General features: G+C 45.1%; 1 protein-coding gene across 5 annotated transcripts in view; it reads right to left on the bottom strand.

Moving 5' to 3' along the window:
• Positions 1 to 27426, bottom strand: part of rnf19b (ring finger protein 19B) — a 154467-nt gene that overhangs the window by 6042 nt on the left and 120999 nt on the right. For all 5 annotated transcript variants that reach the window (XM_059954646.1, XM_059954644.1, XM_059954645.1 and 2 more), the window contains 6 exons: positions 14708 to 15009; positions 7430 to 7635; positions 6448 to 6592; positions 3179 to 3341; positions 2105 to 2219; positions 339 to 479 (listed from right to left, as the gene is read on the bottom strand). In XM_059954646.1, the coding sequence (XP_059810629.1) occupies positions 339 to 479; positions 2105 to 2219; positions 3179 to 3341; positions 6448 to 6592; positions 7430 to 7635; positions 14708 to 15009 (1072 nt within the window). The remainder of the gene's footprint in view (positions 1 to 338; positions 480 to 2104; positions 2220 to 3178; positions 3342 to 6447; positions 6593 to 7429; positions 7636 to 14707; positions 15010 to 27426) is intronic.

Below are 27426 nucleotides of genomic sequence, written 5' to 3'. Positions count from 1 at the left end.
GGAGGATTAGTGTTTAGATTTGCTTTTTCACTGGTCCAGCCCAATATTACGGGCTGGATGGCCTGTTCCTGCTCTGCACTGTTCCATGTTCTGCCAAGACTGACAAACAACCGATGTGCAAAAGACAACAAATTGTGCAAATAAAAAATATAACACTGAGTACTCAAGTTGCAAAAAGTCCTGGGAAGTGAGTCAGTGAAAACAGTTGGGAAAAATATATAAATCCATGCATGCCTCTTAAACACCCCAGAAAAAGTTTCCTGAGGGATCAGTTACAACACAACAGTTAACACACTGTGTATTCCAAAGTGGCTGCAGACAGGTGCGTGGTTGGTTACCTGTAATTGGCCCGTCGTCTTCATCAAATTCAATCTTCACTCCTTTTCCACTGGCTGCACTGACACCACAGCCACCACCACGACACAGTGACACCGGGACCACACCGTAGACATAAGCCAGCATAATGGGAACTCCAATTCCTTAAAAGATCAGATAATAGATCGTGAAATCACTTGCTAAAAAAATAAACCTTATGGTAATGAGTGGGATCTATTCGAAGGGTGCAAAGCTGGCAAACAAAACAATCATTTTATGTATATTAGCAGACAAAATCAGGAGATTGTCATTTTCAGTACATTCTGTTGCTAATATGACACTTCAAAGCTTAGTTACCAGCTGAGATATATAGAGGTACGCAAATATCGACATAGCCAGTGTCAAGATTTTTAAATTTACATTTATTTTCTTCAAAGAAACATAAATTCTTAAGTTAAAAATAAATCCATATACTGCAGAAACCAAAGTTATATTAAAGCTGGATCAGCCATTTTGTCTGAAGTTGAAGTTGTACACTTTGAACAGAGAGGATGGCAGCCAGCAGAGTCTGTGGAGAACGCTTGGTCCTCCAGTGATGAACCCGTTTATCTTTCCTTGGAGGTCTGCAAAGATTTTGGCTTGGCATCTGAAATTTTGACAGGCTTCTGTGGATTTATGGGGGAGAGCGTATCGATTGGTTGTGTCGTGGCATGCTGCGGCAACGCCAATGCCCTTAAGGTCCTACGAGGAGTGGTGTACATGGCCCAGTCCATTGCAGGTGGGGCTTTCCCTGCTGTTGGGGGTATCTGTGTGGAGCACTGTCGCAAAGGAGCAACATCCTTCAGTAAGGACTGCCACCAGCCAGGTCACACTCTCCTATCACTGCTGACATCAGGAAGGTGGTACAGGAGCTTCAGGACCCACGCTAGCAGGCTCTGCCCCAGAAACCCCTCAGCCATTACGGTCCTGAACCAGAGGAGATAACTTCACTCGCCCCATCGCTAACTGTTCCCGCAATCTATGGACTCACTTTCAAGGACTCTTCATCTCATGTTCTCAATATTTATTGCCTATTTATTTGTTATTATTTCTCCTAACATTTGCAGTCTGTTGCCTTTTGCACACTGGTTGTTTGTCTGTCATGTTGGGTATGGTCTTTCATCAATTCCATTGTGTTTCCTGGATTTGCTGAGTATGCCCACAAGAAAGTGAATCTCAGGGTTGTATATGGTGGTGTGTATGTACCTAGATAGTATACTTACTTGGGCTTTGCAATCACAGGTACAACCACGTACAATAAGGCCACCGTGGCAGGTAGCGGTTAGCGTGACGCTACTACGTCTCAGGGTGTTCGAGTTCCGAGTTCAATCCCAGCATCAGCACGTCCCCCTGCGAAATGGCGGGTTTTCTCCCACAGTCAAAGGTGTAACAGTTGCTAGCTTAATTGGTCATTGTAAATGATTAGGTTAGGTTAGTTAAAATGAGTTGACAGGGGTTTCTGGGACAGCCTGGCTTAACAGGGTGGGAAGGCCCAATCAGGACTGTGTTGCTAAACAAATAAATAATGTTGCCATGCACAAAGTAGTTTAACAGCCTGTATCCAACCCTATCTCAACCAATGCTTTACATCATCTTCTGTGATGGCCATCTGCGATAGACATGAAACTCTTTTGTAGTAAAACAGAGCCCACTGTTATACTGGTTTACATCAATGGATAGTTAAATATCCACCATTAACCCAGTGTCATTCTGGTTTACACCAATGCAGAATGCATGAACCAGCACTTACCTACACTGACTGCTGCTATCACAGGGGAAGCTATCACTGACAAGGTAACCGCACCAGTGATCGCCAAATTTCTTTTGTGCTTTGAAGTCTTTTTCCCATCGTAGCGACTGTGAACCTAAAGAATAAATGGAGGAGAAGTTAAAATGATCACCATCCTAAGCAACCTTCAAAGCAGGAGGAAGGTGTAAGATACATAAAAATCGGCCTGACTTTCTCCAATATGAAGGGATAATGCATCCAGGGCTAACAGGTTTACAAGTTGGTTATGATATTTTCCTCCCTTTATTTTGGTGATTTACAGAGGAAAAGACAAGAGGCACATGTTCCTGCTTCTTCTTTGAAACAATTATGATGGTTGGTTTCCAAGTGAATTAAAAAAGCAGTAAAGTGGATGAGGGCCTCTTCTTTCATCCTTTGGGGCACAGAGCATCATTTTGATGAAAGGAGAAATACATTTTTTTTTAAATTATTTAGGTCTGAAATGGGTCCATTTACTAATTTGCTTATAAGCCTGAACTCCTGCCTCTTGTCTCTGCTAAGTATGACTTACCCAAGGCAGTCAGCAGCGTAGTCATTTTTTTTTAAAGTGTGTGTGTGTGTCTCCAACCTCCAGGCAAGCATTCCTGACAGCCATTATCACTCCACCCTATTCTTTATCAACATCAAAAGCAGCACTCTCAAATTTATCTTCGGTAGAGTCCACTCGTACCTCTGTGCTGCAGTCAAGCACGATGATATGACTCAGCCTGGCCAAAATCAGCAAGTTTGAATGCAGCAGAGGTACCAAAGGAAATTCAGTTACACTTTAAGTGAAATTATCCAAGTACAATGAAACTTACTGACAAATTTAAACTTTCCTATAAGTACATTTTCTATAGGCAGGAATGAGAAATTATGACAATTAAAGCAGATTAAAGTGAGCCTTCATAATTGTGGGGTGTCAAAGAGAAAACTTTAATGTGAGGTTGGTTGATAAATGACAAAGACAATTATTTACAATAACATTGTGGGGTTAGTATGAGGAAAGGCGTCATTAACAGCCGCCAGCAGATTCTTTCTGATAATCGTTCTTACCTTACGGCCAACGTAGACTGGTATGCCAATGATCATGGCAGGAACAGCAATGCCAGCGATGAGGGAAATGCCCACAGGAGCGCCAATCAGAGTGCCAAGCTGCCAGAGAATTTTCTTCTTCTTGCTCCATGGCTTCTTTCCCCAAAAGGTGCAACCAGAGGGGCTGGAAATAACAGCGAAGGGAAGTCAGAACGTGCTTCAGGTCAGAGGACAACCCTTGCCCTTGGCCAATGTTAAAGTGGTCGACAGTAACACATCGCCTAGCAGGACTAGTGCAACCTGCAGCCACAAGGTGGCAGCATTACTGCCGTTAATACTGTATACTAAAATGGTCGCAATCCTAGTTAAAGCCAAATGCTGCTGCTGCTTCAGGTGACAAATCAGCTTTATTTGAGAAGGACAATCTGGGCGGCCCTACAAGAATCCAGTCTTGACATCGTCCACTTGATGCGAAGTACCATCTCCCTCCAGTGTCTCCAAGAAGGTGGTGACAATAGGGGTGAGGGGTGGGGGAGAAGAGGAGAACAGGTTAGAATGGAAATCAACAGGGTAGGACATGGCTCTGAGGGAAGGGGGGGTTCCTCTGAGTGGGACATGGGACTGAGGGTAAGTGGGAGGTCCTCTGGGTGAAGAATGGAGAACAAGGGGTGAGTGGGAATTGGTTTAAGATGAGAACACCTCCAATGAGAGAAATCAAGAACAAATTTATTGCAGATACACCAGCTTTCCATGAAGAATCAACTTCATTCACCATATACATTTACTCTGGGGTGCTGGTGTGACATGCCAACAAAAAACATTCAACGATTAGAAAGAATAAAGAACTACAAAGTAAAGTTACAAGTATGGATATAGAATAAAATGTGCTTAAACAGCAGCATGCATTACAATGTAAACAGCATTATAAAATGTTTAAACTGTTTACAGTGTACTGTGGTGCCCAAGATAATAGATAAGGGGGGTGGGGTGGGGAGAGGGCCAATTAGACTGGTTGATCAGATTATCTGACAAAGTCACTTTTAAGATGGTGTGAAGTTTTTGTTTTAATAGCCCTATTGAGCTTTCAAGAAGGGAGTTCTTGGTAAACTCTTTGTCCTGGACACAGAAGAACTGTAGGATGGCAGCCAATTACCTTTTCAGCCGCCCTGACAGATCGCTTTCACACACATAGATTGTGAGAAGATGCTGCATCAAGCCAGCAAAAGAAAAAGACAACTTAGAGACTGCGTTGGTGCTGCTCCCTACACTCGTGCTGAACTCATCAACTTCATCCACTTTGCCCTCCCGCCATTTGGAAACCTTGCCTTTGTTTGCTCCGAGATCCTTTAGCAGACACGTAGGATTGAAGGGTGATGAAGGATTGTTAGAGGTCCCTGCTCAGTGGCTGCGAGACAGGGTTCGGCAGCGAAAGGCCACAGCACCCAGGGTGGCAGCAGCAGGAAACGAGGCCGCAGATTCCACCTCAGCCCGAGCTCGGGTTTAATATCACCAGCATATAGTATAAATTATGTAATGCAGCAGCAATGCATAATAATAAAAAACTGTAAATTACAGGAAATATGTATATATAAATAAAGTTAAATAAATGGTGCAATAAGATTTAAAAAAAGGTAGTGAGGTAGTGTTCAGTTTTCTGAATGAACAATGAACCCATGATGGCAGAGGGGAAGAAGCTGTCCCCGAATTGTTGAGTGTGTGTCTTCAGGCTCCTGCACCTCCTCCCTGATGGTAGCAATGAGAAGAGGGCACGTGCTGGGGTCCTTAATGAGGTAAAAATTATGTCTTTTTGAGGCATTGCTCTTTGAAGATGTCCTGGATGGTAGAGTTCACAACTCTCTGCAGCTTATTTCGATCTTGTGCAGGGTCAGACTGTGATGCAGCCCATTGGAATGCTCCCCATGGTCCACCGGGACAAATCTGCGAGTATCTCTGGTGACATTCCCTCTGAATCACCGAGTGAACGCACTCCGATTCTGTGTCCCAGTGCCTGCCTGCTGATCGGGTGCTGCCTAAAACCTCCCCACGACCTCACCGGCAAGGGCCTCCCTCCCCTCTCTCTCCAGAAACGTCAGGAGTCTGCTGCCGTTGGGAGACTCAGACAAGAACAGAAATGGATTTCCAAAAACAAGTTAGCACTCTGGATCGAGAGTGTGAAAAAGCTAATGCCCCTGTCCCCACAAACACTGCAGAAGTGTCAGGTCGGTGAAGCCTGGGCAAGCTGTGTCATAACGCCCATTTGTCCAGATGGCGTGTGCTCTACTCTTTGGAAAATGGGCAGCAGCATTATGAACCGTGTCGAATGATGTGGGCGATCGTGGTCTTTCCATGACCATGATTGCTCTACAGAAATTTTTCTGCAGAAGTGGTTTGCCATTGCTGCCTTCTGCTAGTCAGTGTCCTTACAAGATGGGTGACCCCAGCCGCTATCAATACTCTTCAGAGATTGTCTGCCTGGTGTCAGGACTTGTGATATGCACCGGCTGCCCATACGACAATCCACCCATGGCTTAACGTGACCCTGATCGGGGGCTAAGCAGGTGCTACACCTTTCCCAAGGGCAACCTGCAGGCCAGCGGATGGAAGGAATGCCTTACACCTCCTTTGGTAGAGACGCATCTCCACCCCGCCACCCGAACTGACTTGCTAAACGGGCAGAACAAGATGCTTGGCAGGGGAGGCAGCAACCATGCAGAGAGAAATGACGTTCCGTGCCTGCGACTTTTTTTTCCTCCGAGAAACTGCCCCACTCAGAACATGAAGCAAGTTTAATCACGAGATTACTGACATTATTTCTGCCAGCTGATCAACAGTTAATTCTTACTCCCCATGCTTTGGGAACATAACTGTCGTACAAGTCCGTGTCTCTAGCGAGGACATAGAAAGGTTGTCTGTCCTGTTAAGTGGAGCATTTCTGGGGATTTCAGTGCTCTGCTTCATGAAGGTCACTTTCTAAAAAGTGGACCCCCCCCCCACCCCCATCTGCAGCTTCCTACAGAACTTTGGAACCAAAATAGAGTAAAAAATTATTTTGTCAATGAAGCCCGGGATCTGGTTTATACTCAGCCAGAAACCCACGTCTAACAATGGGCATGACGTTTCAGGAAGAATTGACTAACAAGAACTCTGCCTGGATCGGAAGCCACTGGAGAAAATTGTGGGGTTTGTCTGACGTCACAGCAAACATCCCGAATAACTGAAACTGCTCGGAGTTCAAAAGTAAATAAACCCACTTCTCAACACAACTTTAAGCAGTCCTGACCGACTCCTACCTGAGATAGTGCAGGTCAGAGATCTCCTTCATACACAACCAGCAGAACTCACAGCCACACACAGCACACGTCATGTGATTGCAGCTTCCATCGTTCATCTTGATGATGTAGGCCTCGCAGCGCGGGCACGGTTTGATTTCATCACCTGATAAATAGGTTTCATAGAGATTAGCACGTGTGCTTGGGCACGCAAGCAAATCAACAAAGATTAAAAGATATGAAATACAGGTGCTATTACACAGTTTATGTGTTGAGTTTGAAAATGGACACTAGGTCTGTGTTCCTGGGTGATATAACAGCAGGTAGGTATAACACCAATGCCCAGTGCATCACAGGTAAAGCCCTCCCCACCACTGAGCACATCTACATGAAATGCTGTCTCGCAGAAAAGCAGCATCCATCATCAGGGATCCCCATCACCCAGGCCATGCTTTCATCTCACTGCTGCCACCAGGTAGAAGGCACAGGAGCCTCAGGATTCACACCACCAGGTTCAGGAACAGTTACTATTCCTCAACCATCAGGCTCTGAAACCAGTGGGGATAACTTCACTCACCCCAACATCGAACTGTTCCCACAACCTATGGACTCACTTTCAAGGACTCTTCCATCTCACGTTCTCGATATTTATTGCCTTTTTTCGTATTTGCACAAGTTTATTGGCATTTGCACATTGGCTGTCTGGGTGGGGTCATACATCGATTCTAGTGTTTTTCTTGTATTTACTGCAAATGCCCACAAGACAGTGAATCTCAGGGTTGTATATGGTGATGTATATGTATCTGGATAATAAATTCACTTTGAACTTTGATTGGAGACTGACAAGACAGCCACAACCCATAAACTGGGAATGACAGAATGATATGAAGATAGATCATTAAAAAACTTAATCCTTTTCATGTTGATGCAGATCAGTTCATCGAAACGCAGAAACATGGACAACGGTATGAAAGTCCAAGTGCAGAAACAGTCTCACACTTACCACTGCCCGATTCCTGGCCAAAGCTCAGTACTGTTGTTTGCTTTGCTCGAATCTGGAGACTTTGAGCTCGCTGCTGGCGAGCACTGTCGCAGGTTTGATTTGGGTGCCAGAGCTGTTTGCAATGATAACAGAACTCTGTGCCACAGCCATCCCGCCCGCAGGAGATCTTTGGACAGCAGGCGCATCCGTAAGCAATCACAGCATACCTGGAAAACACAGCAATTTATTTCACTGAAGATGCAGTCAATCTGGAACAGGCCTCTTCTTCGTTTTTGATACCTACAGACCTACACTGGCATGCCGTGGTAGCAGTTAGTGAGACACTATTACAGCTTGGAGCGTCGAATTCAGAGTTCAGAGTTCAATTCCAACGTCACCTACGTCCTCACCATGGGTTATGTGCGTTTTCTCCGGATTCCTTGGTTTTCTCTCACAGTCCAAAGATGTACCAGTTAGTAGGTTGAATAGTCATTGTAAATTGTCCCATGATTAGGCTAGGAGTTGGTGGGCCAGCACAGTCTACTCTGTGCGGCATCAGTAAATAAACTTTCTTCCTTCGGTGGGGAGATTGGACCTGAATACAATACTCTACATGAGATCTCATTCTTCATGGTTCTACGGTTGTTCTCAAATTCTCTTTGTAATCGCAGCCAGCCCCCCTTCCTAATGGCCTGGTTCTACCTTACCTGTCAAGGTACATAATGACAACCAAAAGCCACTGAACGATGTTTCAACGCTCACTGTTTAAAACTGCCCCCCATTCCTATCTTTACTCTGCACAAACGTCCTCTGTAAGGAGTCTGTACCATGGAATGGGTGCTTTTTTCCCGGTTTCCTGCCACATTCCAAAAACGGACAGGGCGGATTAATTGATCATTGTAAGTTGTCCCGTGGTTATGTTAGGGTTAAATCGGGGTTGCTGGGTGGCGTGGCTCGAAGGGACTATTCGTGCCCTATCTCTAAATAAATAAATACCCCTCCCAGATCCTTGCCCATTCACTTGGCCCATCTGGAGACCCCTGTACTCTGCACAGCCCACACTGTCTGCACAGACGCGGTTACAGCCGATGCCTCGGCAAACAACTCGAGTCCCTCCTTGGCAGGTGTGGAACTTAATTCAGTCAACAATCTCCAATTTTGAAAAGCTGAGCAATAAGTAGAAATAATACGCAGAAAACTCCCACTTTAAGTTTCTGGATCATTAAAATCTTTATTTTATTTACTGAGACACAGCACGGAAAAGGCCCTTCAGCCCTTTGAGCTCTGCAACCCCCAATTTAACCCTTGCCTAATCACAGGACAACTTACAATCAACCTACCCACTGGTACATCTTTGGGCTGAGAGAAGAAACCGGAGCACGTGGAGAAAACTTGTCTATTCCACAGCAAGTACATCCAGAGTCCTTACAGGTGACATTAGAATAAAACTCTGACACCCTGAGCTGTAATAGTACCACGGAACTTTCACAGAGATCTGCCACGGACAAATCCAGCAACAACCTGACCATGTCCTACTCACCGAACAAAACCGTGCAGACAATGGGCCAGTCTTCTCCCCCAAGGGAGATAACAGACTGCATTCACACAAAGTTAGAGGACTGCACCCTCCAAATAATTATTTTCATTCCAACATTCATGATGATTGCTGATACCTTCAAATTCCTCACAGTCCATAACTTGTTGAAGTAGTGAAATCATTTTATTTCCACTCTTAACTGTTTCTGGCATCTCCAAGCCTGAATGCTTGAAACCACAGTGAGCAAATCAGTTCTGAATTCTCTTACTGCTTATTTCTTGCCAACTATCAGTGACAACAAAAATCACTGCCTTTTGAACACAAATACATGCAACGGATGCTATTTAAAAACTTCACTCTAAGCACGGTGTAGAGTCTAGTGGCCACACGAATGCACACGACTGATGCCAGTTAGACTGTCCAGCCACAGTCTCCTGACCCTGTTGAGCAGCATCGTGTCCCAGATGAAAAAAGGGAATCTCGGCCACTTTCCCCGATTAGCTTTTGTTCTTTAAGAGTTGTCCCAAATAAGCAGCTGCTCCAATTAACTGTGTTTAAAATCAACTTCGAGGTAGGCACAAGGTGCAGAACGTAGTTTGCCAAGTGTTTACTGACACATATCCTGCACACATCTTTTCCTAGGGTAACCCAGTCTGACAAAGCCAGCTTGAGAAGGTGTTCTGATCTACCGCACTTCATCACACCATTTACCGCCTGATACCTTTCTGGATTTTATCTTTCATCCTCACCATGGGAACGTTTAGTAATTATCTTATAAATAAACACATATACCAACTAAACTTAGTTCATTCAATCACTGTGCATAGATATTCTGGGCCTGATTTTTGTCAACTGTAATCAAAACACAACGGTGAACATTTAATCTGGATAATTCAAGTACTTGATACTTTTAACTATTTAAGTACTGAATTGGTTTGATGAGTGTTGCTAACAATATTTTTAAAACTGTGTGATTTAATATCAAGAGTACTGTACCTGAAATCTATTCAGTCTCAACTAGATTAGCTGCCTACAGAGAGGTAAGTTTAGCTTTACATTAAAATAACCGAGGCACATAGTGAAACGTGGCACACGCACTGAGGGTGTGCTAGGGCAGTTCTGCAAGTGTTCCCCCGTTTCCGGTGGCAACGTAACACGCCCACAGCTCACAAACCCTGACCTGTATGTATTTGGAATGTGCCGGAAGGAGGGGGTGGGGAAAACGGCAACCAGAGCCCCCAGAGAAAACCCACATGGTCACGGGAAGAACACGCACATTCCTGACAGGCAGTGGCGGGAATTTAATCCTGATCCAAAGACTCAGTTTGGTCCCAAATGCCGTTGTAGTTGCTCCCACCTGTTGCTTGCACGATTTGTTTTTTTTTCATTCCTCTTTCTCTGTGGGCACTGGGGGTTGGTCTTAACTTTTATAACTGGGTTCTTTTGGGTTCCTCGCTTTGCAACTGCCTGCAAGCAGACGAATCTCAAGGTTGTATAATTTATACATTCGTTGATAATAAACACACTTCTGAATCGTTGAGTGTTTCAGCTGCTGCTAAAAGTGTTGCATTAACTACTACGCTGCTGTGTCACCTCGAAGAAACCAAACATCAATTCCTTGTAATAAAATACTTGTGGGATGTAACTTAGACAGAGGTGACTCAAATTTAGGCAGTTCGGTGTCTGGAAAAAGAAAAATTTCCCAAGGAACCAATTGGATCTTCAGATGCAAGTGAATCGGGCTTTGGATAAATACCAGTTGTGATACCTGACTCAGTTCTCATGATTCATCCTAATCTAATTTTAATAAATATAGAATATCAAACAAATCTGTACACACCTACTTCTAAGCTTTTCAAAAAAAAATACAAAGCCAATCTAAATTGAATAGCTGGGTGGTAATGTCTCAAAAAAGGCCTGGAGCTAACTTCATAAAATGTAGCAAAGTGAACTGTTCTAATAACACATTAAGATAGGTTTAGATTAGCTTGAAAGTATTGATTATATCTTTATCACTTGAAGGGAGTTAAACAATCCAACATAATTTAAGGAATTGGACATTACTGGAAGATTACTAAGTATAGTCATTAATTTGTAAACCAACCAATTCACAAGATTCAGAGACAGGCAGGCAGCTGAATCTTCAAGACTTAAGCAACGTTCCCTCTAACTTTTTTCCCACAGCTGCGTGGACAAACCTTTGCTCTGAGCAGGAAACATTTTTTTTTAAAAACATGACCTGAAAACTGTGTTGCACTTTAAATGCTTTTTGTTCCTAATATGCACATCAAACAAACACAAACCACAACTCAGAAGTAATCAACGTCAGGCAGTCAGAACAACTAACACAATGGCAAAAGTAAAATGCTTTGACTAGATGGGACTGTTCAGCAGGCCGGTTGTTTATTGACAATGAGCTACCGACTCCTATTCTGTGTTTATTGTTACAATTTGTTACAGCATTGTAACTTGAAACACTGACCATGAAAATGCATTGAAGCTCTAAAAATTTTTTTGAAGAAGGTAGTGATACATTTATTATTTGGAAGATTTGTGGATTATATTCACTAACATTATTAATTTCAAGGTATTTCATAATTATATTAACAGATTTTAAAATGACCATAATTTCAAAATTATATTAACATATATAAAACTTCAGCTGTGTAGCAACAAGGGCTATGTGTGTGGGAGCATTTCTGTAACTGCGTGCCCACACGACTCAGAGGGAACAGTGAACCTAACAGTGCATTAGTGCAAGGCTACAGTCTGTCAAAGCAAAAGGTACCTTTTCAGCATAACTGGCAGATATTTGATTGAACTATTAGTGGTAGAGTCAGGGTCATGAAGATCTGTACACCTTTGTGGTGAAAGGGGAAACTGGAGGTCTCGCAAGAAACCCATGCATTAGTGAGACGGTGCAAACTCCACATAGATAATGCCGGAGGGTAGGATTGAACTCAGGCGAGGGGAGTTATATTCCCTTCAACTGCATCCCTGTGCTGTGCTTTGTGCTGTGTATGGTGAGCAGTGGGGTGAAGTATGGATCTGCACCCAACAGTGTCAGTAAACTGTCCTCATGTTCAGATCACTGTGCCTACTTGTAGCTAATAACACGTTTAAATATTTTCAATCCATCGCTGTACGCTACATCCATCTCCCATTTACATGAAATCCAAATCAGCGTGCACCTTGTGCGACCCTCAGCAAAGTTAAACTCTGGTATTCTCCGCCTCTGTGACATGATTATAGGAGCAGTCACCGTCTTACCTGTTGAAATGTTTTGTAAAGAACAAATTCAGATAAAGAAGATTAGTGACATTGAAACACACGGTGAAATGCATCATTGCATTAACGACCAGGATGTGCTGGGGGCAGCCCGCGAGTGTCATCGTGATTCCGGCACCAATGTAGCACTCCCACAACCTTCTGACCCGAACCGGTATATCTTTGGAACGTAGGAGGAAACCTACATGGTCATAGGGAGAACATACAGACCGTGGCAGGAATTAAGCTCCAACTGCCGATCGCTCGTGTTGTAATGCATTATGCTAACCACAGTGCCACTGTGCTATGCATTCAACTGCCGACAAAGAATATACCGCAGTCTTTGACCAAGTTCTACAGTTGCAGCCATCTACCCTTCTTGTGCTCCCTCCCGTATCATTGTTTTAAAGCCAACTTCAAGTACTTGTGTTCATGTTGGGCATAAACAAATAATTTCTCCTCACTCTTCGGTGTAATGCCTCCACTTCTTCCATTGTGCACCTACTGTAGCTCAGATAATGATCAATTCATCGGCCCTTGAAGATCTTTCCTTTCACTTAGGTCCTAGGAAACCCTACCTGCCTTCACTGTCAGCTGTCAGTAGCGCCATCTTTCAAATATCCGGGGAGCATTCTCCCTGAGGATAGCGGCATTGACAACGACATCCAGAGCCGCATTAAACAGGCATCAGCTGCCTTTGGGAGACTCCGGTGTAGAGTCTTTCAGAATAGGAGCCTTCGTCCCTCCACAAAGGTCACCTTATACCAAGTGGTCTGTGTCACCACCCTCCTTTATGGCGGTGAAGCTTGGGTAACCTACAGCCATCACATCAAGTCCTTGGAGCGCTTCCACATAAGCTGCCTTCAGCACATCCTGGGAATTACCTGATGTGAGCGGGTGCCTCACACTGAAATACTTGTAAAGACCAACTGCAGAAGTATTGAGGCCATGATCACCCAGCGTCAGCCACAGTGGCTGGGGCACGTGATAAGGATGCCCCCATGTCGGCTACCCCTCAGAGTGTTATACAGCCAGCTACATCATGGTCGACGTTCAGCTGGAGGGCCGAAGAAGCGCCATAAGGATCAGATGAAGAATGCTTTAAGGAAGTGCAAGATCAGACCCGAAGACCTGGAGGTTGTTGCTGCTGACTGTACACTTGGCGACAGCTGTGTAGGGACGGGGTTCGTATTCTGGAGATGGAAAGAACCAGAAGACAGCAGGAGAGTCAGGAGAAATGCAGCCTTGGTTGCCATCACTACCATCACTCCCACATATACATGTCCCACCTGCAATAGAACTTGTGGGTCCAGGATAGGACTGTCTAGTCATCAAAGATCTCACCGTTAAAGGAGTGGACGTCGTCATCTGATTCCGATGGACAACCGAAGAAGAAAGGAAACTACAGAGGACCATTCAATGTGGCCAATTTTAACATGAGAAGGAGCAATTGGACCCTCCATTCTCAAATACTCTTTCAAGGCAGTTTGATCAGACCCCAACGATGAAATCTCCAAGGAACACAATCTACTGCCCCCAATTCCGGGGTTTCCAACCCGTGGTCCACAGACCCCTTGCTTAATGCTATAGGTTCATGGCATAAAAAGTGCTTGGAAACCCCGGCCCGAGATTATATGGTCGGCACAGCATTGTGGGCTGAAGGGCCTGTAATGTGCTGTAGATTTCTATGTTCCATGTTAATTATTGAATCAACCGTAACTACAACCCTTCAATGTCCCCCACTGTTCTCATTCTCCCCGTCAACCTGATGGTTTCAGCCAGCATTTCACCCGACGGTCTTTATACTCATCTGCACAGCTCCTGGAAGATAAATTCGGTTTCCGAGAGTACTCCTCCTCGTGCTGGTTTAGTTCAACCGCCAGGTAAGTCCGTGCATGCCACCTGCCAGGTTCACCCCGAGGTCCTGCAGGAACCGGGAAATTCAGCCCTCGACCCTGCTCTGCGTCCCTGATGACCGGCAGTCCCGCAGAATCGCCATCAGTATCGGTCAGCTCAATTCTGGTACTGCACCTCAATCCAAACTGACAGACTGCTCAGCCACCGTGCAATCTACTGTATCGCCGTTGCATTCAGTGACCGTGAGATGGAAGGACTCGAAAAGACAAATACAACTGGTGTTGCAAAGAAGGGCTTTGCTGTTAACGAACTCTGGGCGTGCTGTAGTCCAAATCCAGTGCCTACTTTGGTTGAGCAATTGGAGCAAGAAGATTGTATGGTCAATTAAACAGCAACCATGGGCCCACAGCAGCGTGTAGTTAGCACCCAACTTGGAGCTCCAGCTTCCTCCCACCGTCCAAAGATCTACCGGTCAGGTCGGTTAATTGGTCTTTGTAAGTTGTTCCATGGTTAGGCTGGAGTTAAATCGGGGATTGCTGGGCATCACAGGTCAAAGGGCTGGAAGGGCCTTTTCCATGCCGTACCTCAATAAATAAATATATCACAAGATTCCTTCTTAAAAGAAAAATTCTACATACCCGCAGTCTGGTGCTGGACACCATCGACAGTCAGGGTCTGAAGCCAAGTAGCGTCGCAGCATGAACTCTTCGTACTTCTCCATCAGGGCCTGGTCATTCAGGATCATCCGGATATCGTGCGGATTCAGCCGCTCCGAGCACTCGGGGCAGCTAATGTTCACCCGACTCTCCGTAATCTCGATCCGCAGGTACTGGCGCAAGCAGTCAAGGCAGGAGCGGTGGTGGCACGTCATAATCTTGGGCACGTTCTCGAACGGGTGCCGCACCAGGCACAGGGGACATTCTAGAAAACCAGACGATGCCTGAAGAGGAGAAACCATTGGATTCAGGTTAAAATTGTTTCTGTTACCTATTCTCTCTGACACCTTAATTAGTAAGTAGACTGATCCGAGCAGAGTTGAGCCAATGGAGCAGAAGAATTCTAGATTTAAAACTTTATCTTCCATTATTTTCATTGAGGCAACATTTTTGGTAAATGAGTCATAGATGATTAATATCCAGTGGGAACATCTTTAATTAATTTTATCTAACTTCAACAACTTTCTTTCAGAATCAGATTTATTAGCATTACACATGGCGTGGGATCTGCTGTTTTGTGAACAGAAAAACCAGCATCGTCCTCACTTGTGCTACAAACTCGGTTTCCGTACCTGTTTATCTTCATTCCATCACCCTCACAGCTGGATTGCAACCATGGTACTTGAACTAATCTACTCCCATCGCCTTCCGTCAGATCTGTTCCTCTGCTGTCAAAAGCTGAGCTGTGCCTCTGACAATACCTTCACTTGATTATGCATCAAAAATTGAGGTACATGGATGTTAGGGATATGGAGGGTGCAGGTTGATGGGAGTAGGAAGTTTAAATGGTCTGGCATGGACTAGATGGGCCAAAAGGCCTGTTTCTGCACTGTACTCGTCTATGACTCTATCAGGGGGCTTTAAAACAGAGAGGAACGGGACCATGAGTGTTGAACTAGACCATACGCCGGGGCCGAAGAAGTTTGGACTAGTGACTCCCATCCTCATCCAAGGATGAGGTTTAAGGATTCTTGCAGGCAGACAATAAAACCGGCTGAGGTCAGCATCTTATATTTTGTTTCAAGGTCACAAACTATTTCTCCTGCCGGTACTTCTGCGTGGTACTTGGCTTTTAATTGATAACAATGAGCACGTATGTCAACTGAATTGAAGTTCTAAGATCACCTGTTCCATTGATATTTTATCTCAGGATTCCAAAAGACAATAGGCTGAATGATGTTCTTATCAAAATTATTGATAAAATATCGAGTTGAAACTGCGAAACGAAAAACAAATGGGATTATGTGGGCACAGCTATCTTTCTTAATGGAATGTTCAGTCATGGGTAAAGCCTTCCCAACCGTTGAGCACATTGACACAAAATACTGTTGTAGAAAAGCAACATCCATCATCAGAGATCCCCACCACCTAGGCCATGCTCTTTTCTCGCAGCTGCCATCAGGGAGAAGGAACAGAACTCACAGCACCAGGTTCACCAGGTTTCTACCCCTCAACCATCAGGCTCTTGAATAAAAGGGGATAACTACACTCACTTGCCCATCCATTGAGATGTTCCCACAACCAATTAACTCGCTTTAAGGCCTCTTTATCTGGTTATCTCATGTTCTCATTATTTACTGCTATTTATTTATATTTGCATTTGCAGTTTGTTGTCTTCTGCACTCTGGTTGATCTTTCACTGATCCTGTTATAGTTACTATTCTATAGGTTTGCTGAGTATGCCCGCAGGAAAATGGATCTCAGGGTTGTAAATGATGACGTACATGTATTTTGATAACAATATTTGAACTTTGAAACTTCTGACAGACTAAAGAGAAAAGACTCACGGGTTCCAGGGCATAACTAGTCTCATGTAGTTGTGAACTGGTTTGATATTATAGTAAAGTTCAAAATAAATTTATTATCGAAGTATATAAATGTCACCATATACAACCCTGAGATACATTTTCTTATGGGCACACTCAATAAATCTATAGAATAAAAACCATAACAGAATAAATGAAAGTCTACCCAACCAAAGTGCAGACAACAAACTGTGCAAATACAAAAGAAATAATAATAATAAATAAATAAGCAATAAATATCAGGAACATACGATGAAGACTCCTTGAAAGTGAGTCCATTAGTTGTAGGAACATTGCAATGATGGGGCAAGTGAAGTTGAGTGAAGTTATCCCCTTTAGTTCAAGAGCTGATGGCTGGGGGTAATAACTGTTCCTTAACCTGGTGGTGAGAGTCCTGAGGCTCCTGTACCTTCTTCCTGATGGCAGCAGGATGGTGGGGCTCCATTTGAAACAGCAAAACATTTTTTGTTATGCACGAAGTTTGGATTTGAACTGCTGTAGGGAACTAATTAAAGGTGTATGGCTACCTCAGTACTAATCAACGAACTTCAAACCCTGGGCCTCTGTAACTCCCCTACAACTGGATGCTCATCTTTGTTCTTGGAAGGCCACAGCCTGTGCAGATCAGTAATAACATCTCCTCTTTGCTGATGGTCGACACTGGCGCACCTCAAGGATGTATGCTTAACCCTCTGCTCTACTCTCTCTACACTCATGACTGTGTGGCTAGACAAACACATCCATAGCAGGAGTCCCCAACCTTCCCAAGCCATGGACCAATAGCCAAGGGGTCCGTGGAGCCCAGGTTGGGAACCCCTCACCTGTAAATTCATTGAGACATCACTGTCATTGACATCATCCCAGATGCTGGCAAAGAGGCTCATGGGAGTGAGGGAGATCAGCTGGTTGAGTAGTGTTACAATAATAACTTTGCCCTCAATGTCAGCAAAGACCAAGGATTTGGTTGTGGACCAGGAAGGGGAAGTTTGGAGGACACAACAGCCCTCATTGAGGTGTCAGCAGGGGAAAGGATGAGGAGCCTCAGGTTACTGGGTGTCAACATCTTGTGCCCAACACCTTGACACGATCACAAAGGAGCCATACCCGCTCTACTTCACCAGGGGCTTCAGGGGATTTGGCAAGTCACCAAACACTGCTGAAAATGTCTATGGACGTACGGTGGAGAACCACCTGTCCGGTTATATCACAACCTGGTACGGAAACTCCAGCTCACAGGATCACACCAGGCTGCAGAGTTCCGTACAGTCAGCCAGCTCCATCAACAGCACAACCCTCTCCACCATCAACTATCTCAAGAGACAGTGCCTCACGGAGAGTTCTCACAATGCCCTCTTCTCAGCACATCAGTCCCAAGACTCAAAATTAATACGTTAGGTACCATCTCTTTCTCTCCACCATCAGCTTTCTGAACATCCCATAAACCCATGAACCCTTGTTATTCCTGTTTTGCACTATTTATCTTTGCAAATAATAGTAAATTTTAAACTCAAATGCTGGAAATCCAAAGCAACACACACAAGATGCTACAGGAACTCAGCAGGTCAAGCAGCATCTACGGAAATGAATAAACAGTCGACGTTTCAGGCTGAGACCCTTCTTCAAGACTGGGAAGGAAGGAGGAAGACACCGTAATTAAAAGGCGAGGGGAGGGAAAGGAAGATAGCTAGAAGGTAATGGGTGAGGCCAGGCGGGTAGAGAAAAGGACTAGAGAAGAAGGAATCTGATAGGAGAGGAGAGTGGACCATAGGAGAAAGGGAAGGAGGAGGGGGACCCAAGGGGAGGTGATAGGCAGGTGAGAAGAGGTAAGATGCCAGAGTGGGGAATAGAAGAGGAAAGGGGGCAGGGAATTTTTTTTTACCAGAAGGAGAAATCGATGTTCATGCCATCAGATTGGAATACAAGGTGTTGCTCCTCCACCTTGAGAGTGACTTCATCTTGATATAGGACCGACATGTTGAAACAGGAATGGGAATTGGAATTAAAATGTTTGGCCACTGGGAAGTAACGTTTATTGTCTTGCGCTGAACTGCTGTCACAAAAAAAAATAGCTATCACATCAGAGGTAACAAGCCTGGTTTTGATGCAACTTGACACACATCTTTCAAATTCAGCACCAAAGTCTTGTGTCAGCTGAACCATTTTCAAAATTCTAACACGTACTTAACCATTAGACAAATATAAACATTCCACTGAATTAATTTTCTGAAATAATTGAACTGTGAGGAAGTACCAGCTGAAGGGCGGGGGAGGGGAATCCTATCTGACTGGACTTTATATTCTATCTTCTGCAGTCTGGTTGAACGCTAAGGCTGTCTTTCATTGATGTTGTGATGGTATTACTCTATAAATTTATTGAGTTTGCCTGGCTGGTGGTGTAGTGGCATCTGCACCGGACTTTGAGGTGAATGGTCCCAGGTTCAAATCCGGTTGGCTCCCTGCACCAGATGTACCACGAGGTGCAAAGAGGAACTAACTAACCACAAGACAATGAATCTCAGGGTTTTATATGGTGACATATACATACTTTGATAATAAATTTATTTTGAACTTCATATGCCTCCTAAAGTTGAAATAGTTTTAAATCCAAGGCTAATCAATGTCAGCTTGTTAATACCCCGCAAGGTTGCAATGATGTACAGATTAAATTTTATGCCAATCCATTCATTTAACTTTCAACACTGGCGGTCTCCGATCATTTGGGAAAGATGAGGATGTATTTTGAAAAGCAGGAGGTAATAATGCCGGAGATATTTTTAAAAAAATTTCCATTCAGCCCAAGCAGGAAACAGCTGAGAGGATCCAGAGGAGGGCCACAAGCATACTTCCAGGAATGAAAGGGTTAATGTATGAGGAATGTTTGACGGCTCTGGGCCTGTACTCGCTGGAGTTTAGAAGAATGGGGGGGGGGGGGAGCTCATTGAAACCCATCGAATTTTGAAAAGGCCTAGACAGAGTAGATGTGGCCATGATGCTTCCTATAGTAGCGGAGGGCACAGCCTCAGAGTAGGGTGTCCATTTAGAACAGAGATGAGGAGGAATTTCTTCAGACAGAGGGTGCTGAATCTGTGGAATTCATTGCACAGATGGCTGTGGAGGCCAAGTCAAGAGGAGGTTGATAGGTTCTTGAATAGTAAGAGTGTCAAAGGTTACTGGAGGGTGGGGGGCAGGATAATGGCATTGAGAGGGACGATAAACCGGCCACAATGGAATAGCAGAGCAGACTTGATGGAACGAGTGGCCTGAGTCTTATGACCATATCTGCACACAGTTTTCATGCCCGGATTCCACAAATGCCTGACCACCTGCAGCTTTCCTATTTCTGCAAAGACTGCCCTCAGAATGCTAAGCTCTGCACAGTCATCGCTCTGCTGCAAACAGGCAAAACATGATCGTCCTTTAAACCACTGCGGGCTACGGGACCTGGTATCTTGCCAACTGCTGTCTCAAATGATGAAGAACTCTCCGGTTTCCTGTGACTGGATGACTTGCTGATGAAAGTCCGAGTCTTATCAGAACGAAAATATTGTGAATGGAAGTGATCAAATGAATTTCAACTCCAAATTTTGGTCATCAGCCAGAAACAGCAGCTACTGAAAGGTTGATCTGAAATGCAATCAGCCGGGTATCCTCTGGGGCAGCTGAAATGATAAATAGCATGGGTATGCGTCATCTTATTAGGTAGAGAAGTGGAAACCAGTGTGGTCTCCAGCTGCCGTAGTCCATCCACTTCAATGTTCGACGCGTAGTGCATTCAGAGATGCTCTTCTGCACATCACCGTTGTAACGTGCGGTTATTTGAGTTACTGTCACCTTCCTGTCAGCTTGGGCCACTCTGACCACTCTCCTCTCACCTCTCTCATTAACAAGGTATTTTCGCCCACAGATTCTTTGCCCCCCACCAACATCTGTAAACTTGGCTGTTGTGCGTGAAAATCCCAGGAGCTCTGCAGTGCCCGAGATACTCAAACCACCCCATCTGGCACCAACAATCATCCCATGGTCAAAGTCACTTAGATCACATTTCTTCTCCACTCTGATAGTCTGAACACGAACTGAACCACAGACCAAGACTGCATGCTTTTTTGCATTGAGTTTCTGCCACATGATCAGCTGATTAGATCTTTGCATTAATTGACGTGTACCTAATAAAGAGTCCACAGAGTGTAATAGATAATTTTTTTTCAGATTTAGATTTACTTATGACAGCTACAGTCTTAGGCACATATATATATAACTAGGGTTTCTATTGTGGACTGAGAGTGGAAAGGCGAATCATAGAAACATGGAAAACCTATAGCACAATACAGGCCCTTCAGCCCACAAAATTGTGCCAAACATGTCCTTACTTTAGAAATTACCTAGGGTTACCCATAGCCCCCTGATTTTCTAAGCTCCATGTATCATGGTTGGGAAAAGGGGAAGGGAGAGGGGAGGGAGTGGGAAACACCTGAGAGACATTCTATAGTGATCAAATGACCTTGCCTGGTGTCTCAGAGCTGGGTGTGTCTGCACCCACACCAAACCCCCCTGCCTGGCACCACTTCTCTGCCATCTGTCCCACACCCCTTCCACGGCACTCCGCCCTCTCCATTCCAAACACCCTTTGCTCCCACCAGATTTATAAATTCACTCTCTGCTTCAAGTTGACAAATACAGCACTGTTCAAAAGTCCCCGTGCCTGAGACTTTTACACAATACTGCAGGTAGGTGCGTACAGTGAAATGCATCGTTTGCATTCACAACCCGAGGGTGTGCAGGGGGCAGCCGGCAAGAATTGCCACACATTCGGATGCGAGACAGCATTCCCACCGTGTTCTGCATTTTCAGTTCTCTCAGCATATAACTGACGAGGGACGGAAGAAAACGACAGAACTATTTTTCAATAACCACAGAATCCACCAGAAGAATTACCTAAATCACCCTGACAATAAACAGAAGTTTGGTGCAGCAGTTGTGAAAGCAGCAGGGAGTGGAAAGAGCAGAAAGGGTAGGTGGTGTTAAAAGGGCTGACGGCACGGCAGAGAGAGGTGTTAATTACCACATGGAAAGAGTGCAATGCAAGAACAGTGAGACGAACTTGTAGGAATGACAGCAAACTCTCTGCCTACTGTTCAGCAAATCAAACACCTGTGGCGTGCAGTCAGAGTGATAAAACACGGCAGCACAGAAACAGGCTCCTCGGCCTAGTCCTATTGACTTGTACCCAGACCAGAGCCCTCCATACCCCTCCTATCCACGGACTTATCCAAATTCCCCTTAAATCGAACCCACATCTGCTGGCTTGTTCCACACTCCCAACTTTCTCCGAATGAAGAAGCTCCCCCTCATCTTCTCCTTCAACATTTCACCTTTCACCCTTAACCCATGACCTCCAGTTGTAGACCCACCCAACCTCCTTGGGGAAAAAAGCCTGCTTTCATTTACCCCCTTTATACCCCTCATGATTTTATATACCTCTATCAAACCTCCACTCACTCTCCTACACTCGAGGGAATAAAGTCCAAAGAAAAAAAAGGAGAATGACCTTCAACTGTTCTAACAGTTGGATAGCAAGATATCGCTGATGTGTATTTCACAAAAACCTTTCCAAATAGTAAGTGATTAAAAAAATAGAAACACTATTTGGAAATTACTAAATCCCAACCAACTTATTATGAGTTTATATGTAAATAACTGAATTAAAATGTATTTTAAAGGTTTTGTTTCAGCCTGTGCATGAATGCACCTTAACTACAGACGCATTCACCTTCATTATTTGCTGATGTCTGAGATTTTTGCTCCTTCCCCACCTTGGTTGCCTAATTCTCACGGGTACAATTCCTCTATCTCCAAACCTCAGCAATAAGAGGCTATTGCTCTTATTTGAATAAGCAAATTATTCAAAGCAACAAGCTATTCAAAACACTGACTAGGATTAGGAGCACATCGATCCCAGTTCGCTTCCCTGTCGTCTGCACGGTCCCGATTGCTGCTTTTTTGCTCTGATGTACTGCTCCTAACAACACAGACACCGACAGATCATTATTCAGATAGTCACAGGAGCAATTCCATCCACAGACAGATTTGTGGTCTGACTCTGATCTATACCATACTGAAGGCAAGATACTGGCTAGGTGGATTCCGTTGTTAAGCCCCTTAGTATTGCCGTATCCTATTTGAATTTATGCAAAATATTTATCGCCTCAACGCCCAGGGAGAAGGTCTCTACTGCGGGCACCATGCCCAGTGTGGAAAACTGGTGGAAAATATCTCCTCGGCCGTTAACAACAGTAAGCACCTCCGCCGACCCGCTCTGTCAATGCGGGTGACCAAACACAGCCGCGGCCCAGATCACCAGGCCTACTGACCATGACGTCTGACTGGCCACTGAAAAATCAATCTCAGCAAGCAATTAAAGTTCCCTGACTTCTTGCGTCATCATCCCTGAGGCAAGACATGGTCATTCTAAAAGAAACCTCGAAGTGGGTGGTCATAGTAGGACTGACAGTTCCTTGGGAAGACTGGATTGAGGAGGCTTTTGAACGCCAGGAAAGCCTAATACCAGGAGCTGGTAGAGCAGTGCCAGAGACGGGGGTGGAGGGCACGATGCGAGTCTGTAGAGGTGGGGTGTACAGGCTTTGCTTGTTGCTTGCTCTGCAGAAACTACTCTCTCTTCGGCATTATGGGGGCTGCAAAGAAAAGAGCCATCAGGACCGTCACAGAGGCTGCCGAGCGAGTCTCCAGCTGGCTGTGGATCAAGCGGTGTGACCCGTGGATCAGTGCTGTTGGAACACAAGCCAAGGCCTGATGAACCCTGACTGGGTTGCCTGGGCGAGAGTGTCTGATGCTGAAAGACCTGACACACCCAGTGACCCCAGGTTACATCACTGACGACGTGTCCCAGCCCATCCTAGGATGCAACTCAGCATCACATCAGGAGCAAATCCACGCACAGACAGACTCGTGGGATGACTGCATACTGGATCCATGAAACTGCAAGGTGGATTCCATTGTTTTTGTACTGCTGTAGCCTTAATTCTTATAATTCAGTTTATAACAATCCTCTGTGAATCTGTTAACTGTTGATTCAAGTCCCATTCCAGGAACTTGAACGTTTATTATCTAGCGACACAGCACAGCATAGGCCATTCAGGCTCCTTGAGCCATGCTAGCCCAGCAACCCCAGTTAACCCTAACCTAGTCATGGGGCGATTTTCCAATGACGTTAACTACCTGGTAGGTCTTTGGACTGTGGGGGAAACTGGAGCACCCGGGGAAACCCTCTCATTCCAAGGGGAGGACGTATAGAGACTCCCTATAGAACGGTGACGGAACTGAGCTCCGAAACTCCCCGAGCTCACGCTAACGGTTATGCTACAGCGGTGCCGGCCCTCCCCATCATCAGTGGTCTCTGCCTCAGGAAGGCGACAGCCAAAGATTTCCGCCAGTCAGACCGTGACATCTTTTCTCAGCTGCCATTGGAAGGAGGTACAGCCGTCTTTAAGTCCCATATAACCAGGTTCAAGAACAGCTACCTCCCTTCATTCATTTGGTTCTTGAGCCAATCAGCACAATCCTCATCACTACGGCTCTTCTCATCTGCTTCTCTCTTCCCCCTGGGCACCCTCCTCCTTCCCTTTCCCCCATGGTCCTCTCTTCTCTCCTATCAGATTCCTTCATCTCCAGCCCCTGTCCTTTCTCACCCCCCAGGCTTCACTCATCACCTCCCAGCTATCCTCTTTCCCCCCCCTCCCCATACTCTTCATCTGGCATCTCCCCCCTTCCTTCTCAGTCCTGGAGGAGGGTCTCGGCCCGAAACATCAACTGTTTACTCGTTTCCATGGATGCTGCCCGACTTGCTGAGTTCCTCCAGCATTTTGTGTCTGTTGCATTGTGAACACATTGAACTACAACGAACTGTTTTATTTTGTTTTAATTGTGTACTTTCTTGTAATGACTTATATTTATGTCTTTTTCTTGTTTGAATGCTTCTTATATGTTGCAGTGTGCCCAAGATTTTGCACCTGTGAATATGTACTTGGGCTTACGCCAATAAACTTGACCTTGGCTTTAATTGAGCTGGCATGCCATTGTAGTGCTGAAGAACCACTGGAATTTAAGAGGTGCCAAGTTCTGGACCTGTTTCCTGTTTTCTAAAGTGTACAAGGTGTCAGCACACTACTTCAGAGAAGAAAAACAATGGGTCCCTGCCCTGACAAATGCAAAATAGCTCAGTCAAAAATCCTTAAAACAGGTAATCTGCTCATTTACGTGTTACTCTCTGGGCAATGCTGCTAAACACAGGTTATCAACAGTCAATGCATTCCATAAGGCAAGTCCAGCCTCATATTCTGAATATCTAAATCATGAGTAGGGAGAGTGGCAACGACAAGCAAGAAGCGTGAGGGGGGGGGGGGAAGGAGGGAAATAGAGGGAGTGAGAAAGGGGAGGATGTAAGATGAGGGTGGGAAGGAGGGAGATCAGGAGAGAGAAAAGGGGGATAAGGTATGGGGTGGGAAGGTACAAGGAGAGATGTGGGAAGGAGGGAGATAGTGAGAGAGAAAGGGGAAGATAAGAGATGAGGGTAGGAAGGAGGGGGATGGAGAGAAAAAAGGGAGGGTGAAAGATGGGGGTGGGAAGATGGAATGAGAGATGGTGGGAAGGAAGGAGATGGGGAGCGATGGGAGGATAAGAGATGGGGGTGGGATGGAATGAGAGATGGTGGGAAAGAGAGAGATAGGGAGAGATGGGGGTGGGAAGATGGAATGAGAGATGGTGGGAAGGAGGGAGATAGGGAGAGATGGGAGGATAAGAGAGGGGTTGGGAAGAAGGGAGACAGATGGAGAGAGAAGGGGGGATGAGAGATGGTGGGAAGGAAGGAGATGGAGGGAGTGAGAAAGGAGAGGATGAGAGTTGAGGGTAGGAAGGAGGGATGGGAGATGGGAGAGAAAAAGGGGAGGCTGAGAGATGGGAGGATAAGAGAGGGGTTGGGAAGAAGGAAGACAGATGGAGAGAGAAGGGGGGATGAGAGATGGTGGGAAGGAAGGAGATGGAGGGAGTGAGAAAGGAGAGGATGAGAGTTGAGGGTAGGAAGGAGGGATGGGAGATGGGAGAGAAAAAGGGGAGGCTGAGAGATGGGGTGGGAAGGAGGGAGAGAGGGAGTGAGAAAGATGGGATAGGATGGATGGAGATAAAGGGAGCGAGAAAGGCGATGAGAGATGGTGACAAAGAGGGAGACAGAGGGCTGAGACTTTCATCGGGACTAAAAACGAAAGGGGAAGTCACCAGAATAAAAAGGTGGGGGGAGGGGAAGGAAGCCAGCTGAGAGTTAAGAGGTGAGAAGTGAACAATAGTCAGCTACCTTATCTACAAAAGGACACATTCAGAGAGGCCAAATGTAAAACCATTTATTCACTGAACCAGGTGTCCCAGGGTTAAAAACATTAAGGACTCTATAAATGATCTGAGTAGTGCTGTTAGATTATAAAAGGAACTGGCAAAATTGATTCAAAGTCAAAACAATTCAAACTTCAAGAAGTTAGTACAGAAGAGGTCAAGTGAAAGGAAGAACACAGCTGATAACTGACTGGCCTGTAAAGCAGGCTGTATAAACAGTCAAGGGACTCCAATGTACTGTACTCACAGAAACAAAACCAATGGAGATGGAACCGATGGGTGCAAAACCACCTTTTGCTCCTACTTCTGAAAAAAGCTTTCACATAAAACATTCACACGTGGAAGGTACAACACCCAGGAGAGTTTAGTGCTTTGCCAGGAAATGACAGCGGCATTCTGTGATCATACGCTATTTACAAGATAAGGGTTTTCTGATGTTTAGTGTAGATCTTTCATAATGAAGGTTTCCAGAAAAAAAGTTTCAAAAGATCTATCTAATGTGCAATTGGACTAAACATGAAAAAGACTGTGTCTTCAGCTTTGCTGAACAGGTTAATACTTCTTTGAAAAACACTTGGAGTGACTTGCTTTTTCTTTTTAAAAGGTAGTAAAAATTGCCCATTTTGAGCTTGGACAATTCTTGATTTACCAAAGAGTTATAATGATTGTTGCCGAGCTTTCACAGTAGGGTGGTGTATCCAATGCACAGCTCTGCACTTTGCAATCTTCACTTGACTTATTCTCCAATTGCAGTACATCAAAGGTGGCAGAAATATACTTTGACAACATTTAATATCTGGCAAGATACTTGCTGCAAAGGGCTGGACCAAGTTCCTATTGGGTAATAACTGAGTATACTACAGTTATGAATAATCCTAGACCTCCAAGAGGACCACAACCATCACCAGGGTGCTGGAGGAACTCAGCAGGTCAGGCAGAATCTAAGGAAATTAATAAACAATCGATGTTTCAGGCCGACATCCTTTTTCGGTGGTTTCGAGGCTCGCGTGCCTCAGTGACCCAGAGAGCTATGTTGGCTGGAGTCAGGACTTTCTGCTTTGGCTCTTGGTAGGGTCACCCATGACAAACAGGTCAAAGGGTAGAGGCCAGACTGAGGGTGGTCCACCGGTCCTCCAGGTTTGGCGGGGGTGGGGGGGGGGGTTCAGCCCTAACTATCCTGACTGGTCAAACAAAACTGTTACAGAAACAGCAAAGGAGAATCTTCTACATGTGACTGCGACGGTATTCCTGAGTCTCAACCCAGGCCTTGCATGGCTGACAGCAGTGAGAACCGAGAGGAAGTGACTGACGTGATCAAGGAAGCCTGGAACACTGACAGAGACGGAGGACTTTCATTACTGCCCTAAATGCCAGTGGTGGAACAGGCAGCAAGTAACGATTAATCCTAGAGATTTGTTTATTGATTGAGGTACAGAGCAG

The sequence above is a fragment of the Hypanus sabinus genome, chromosome 30 (assembly GCF_030144855.1).
Source record: "Hypanus sabinus isolate sHypSab1 chromosome 30, sHypSab1.hap1, whole genome shotgun sequence".
NCBI lineage: Eukaryota > Metazoa > Chordata > Chondrichthyes > Myliobatiformes > Dasyatidae > Hypanus > Hypanus sabinus.
Note: the sequence above shows the minus strand (reverse complement) of the source record. Positions and strands in the feature narration are given on the sequence as shown.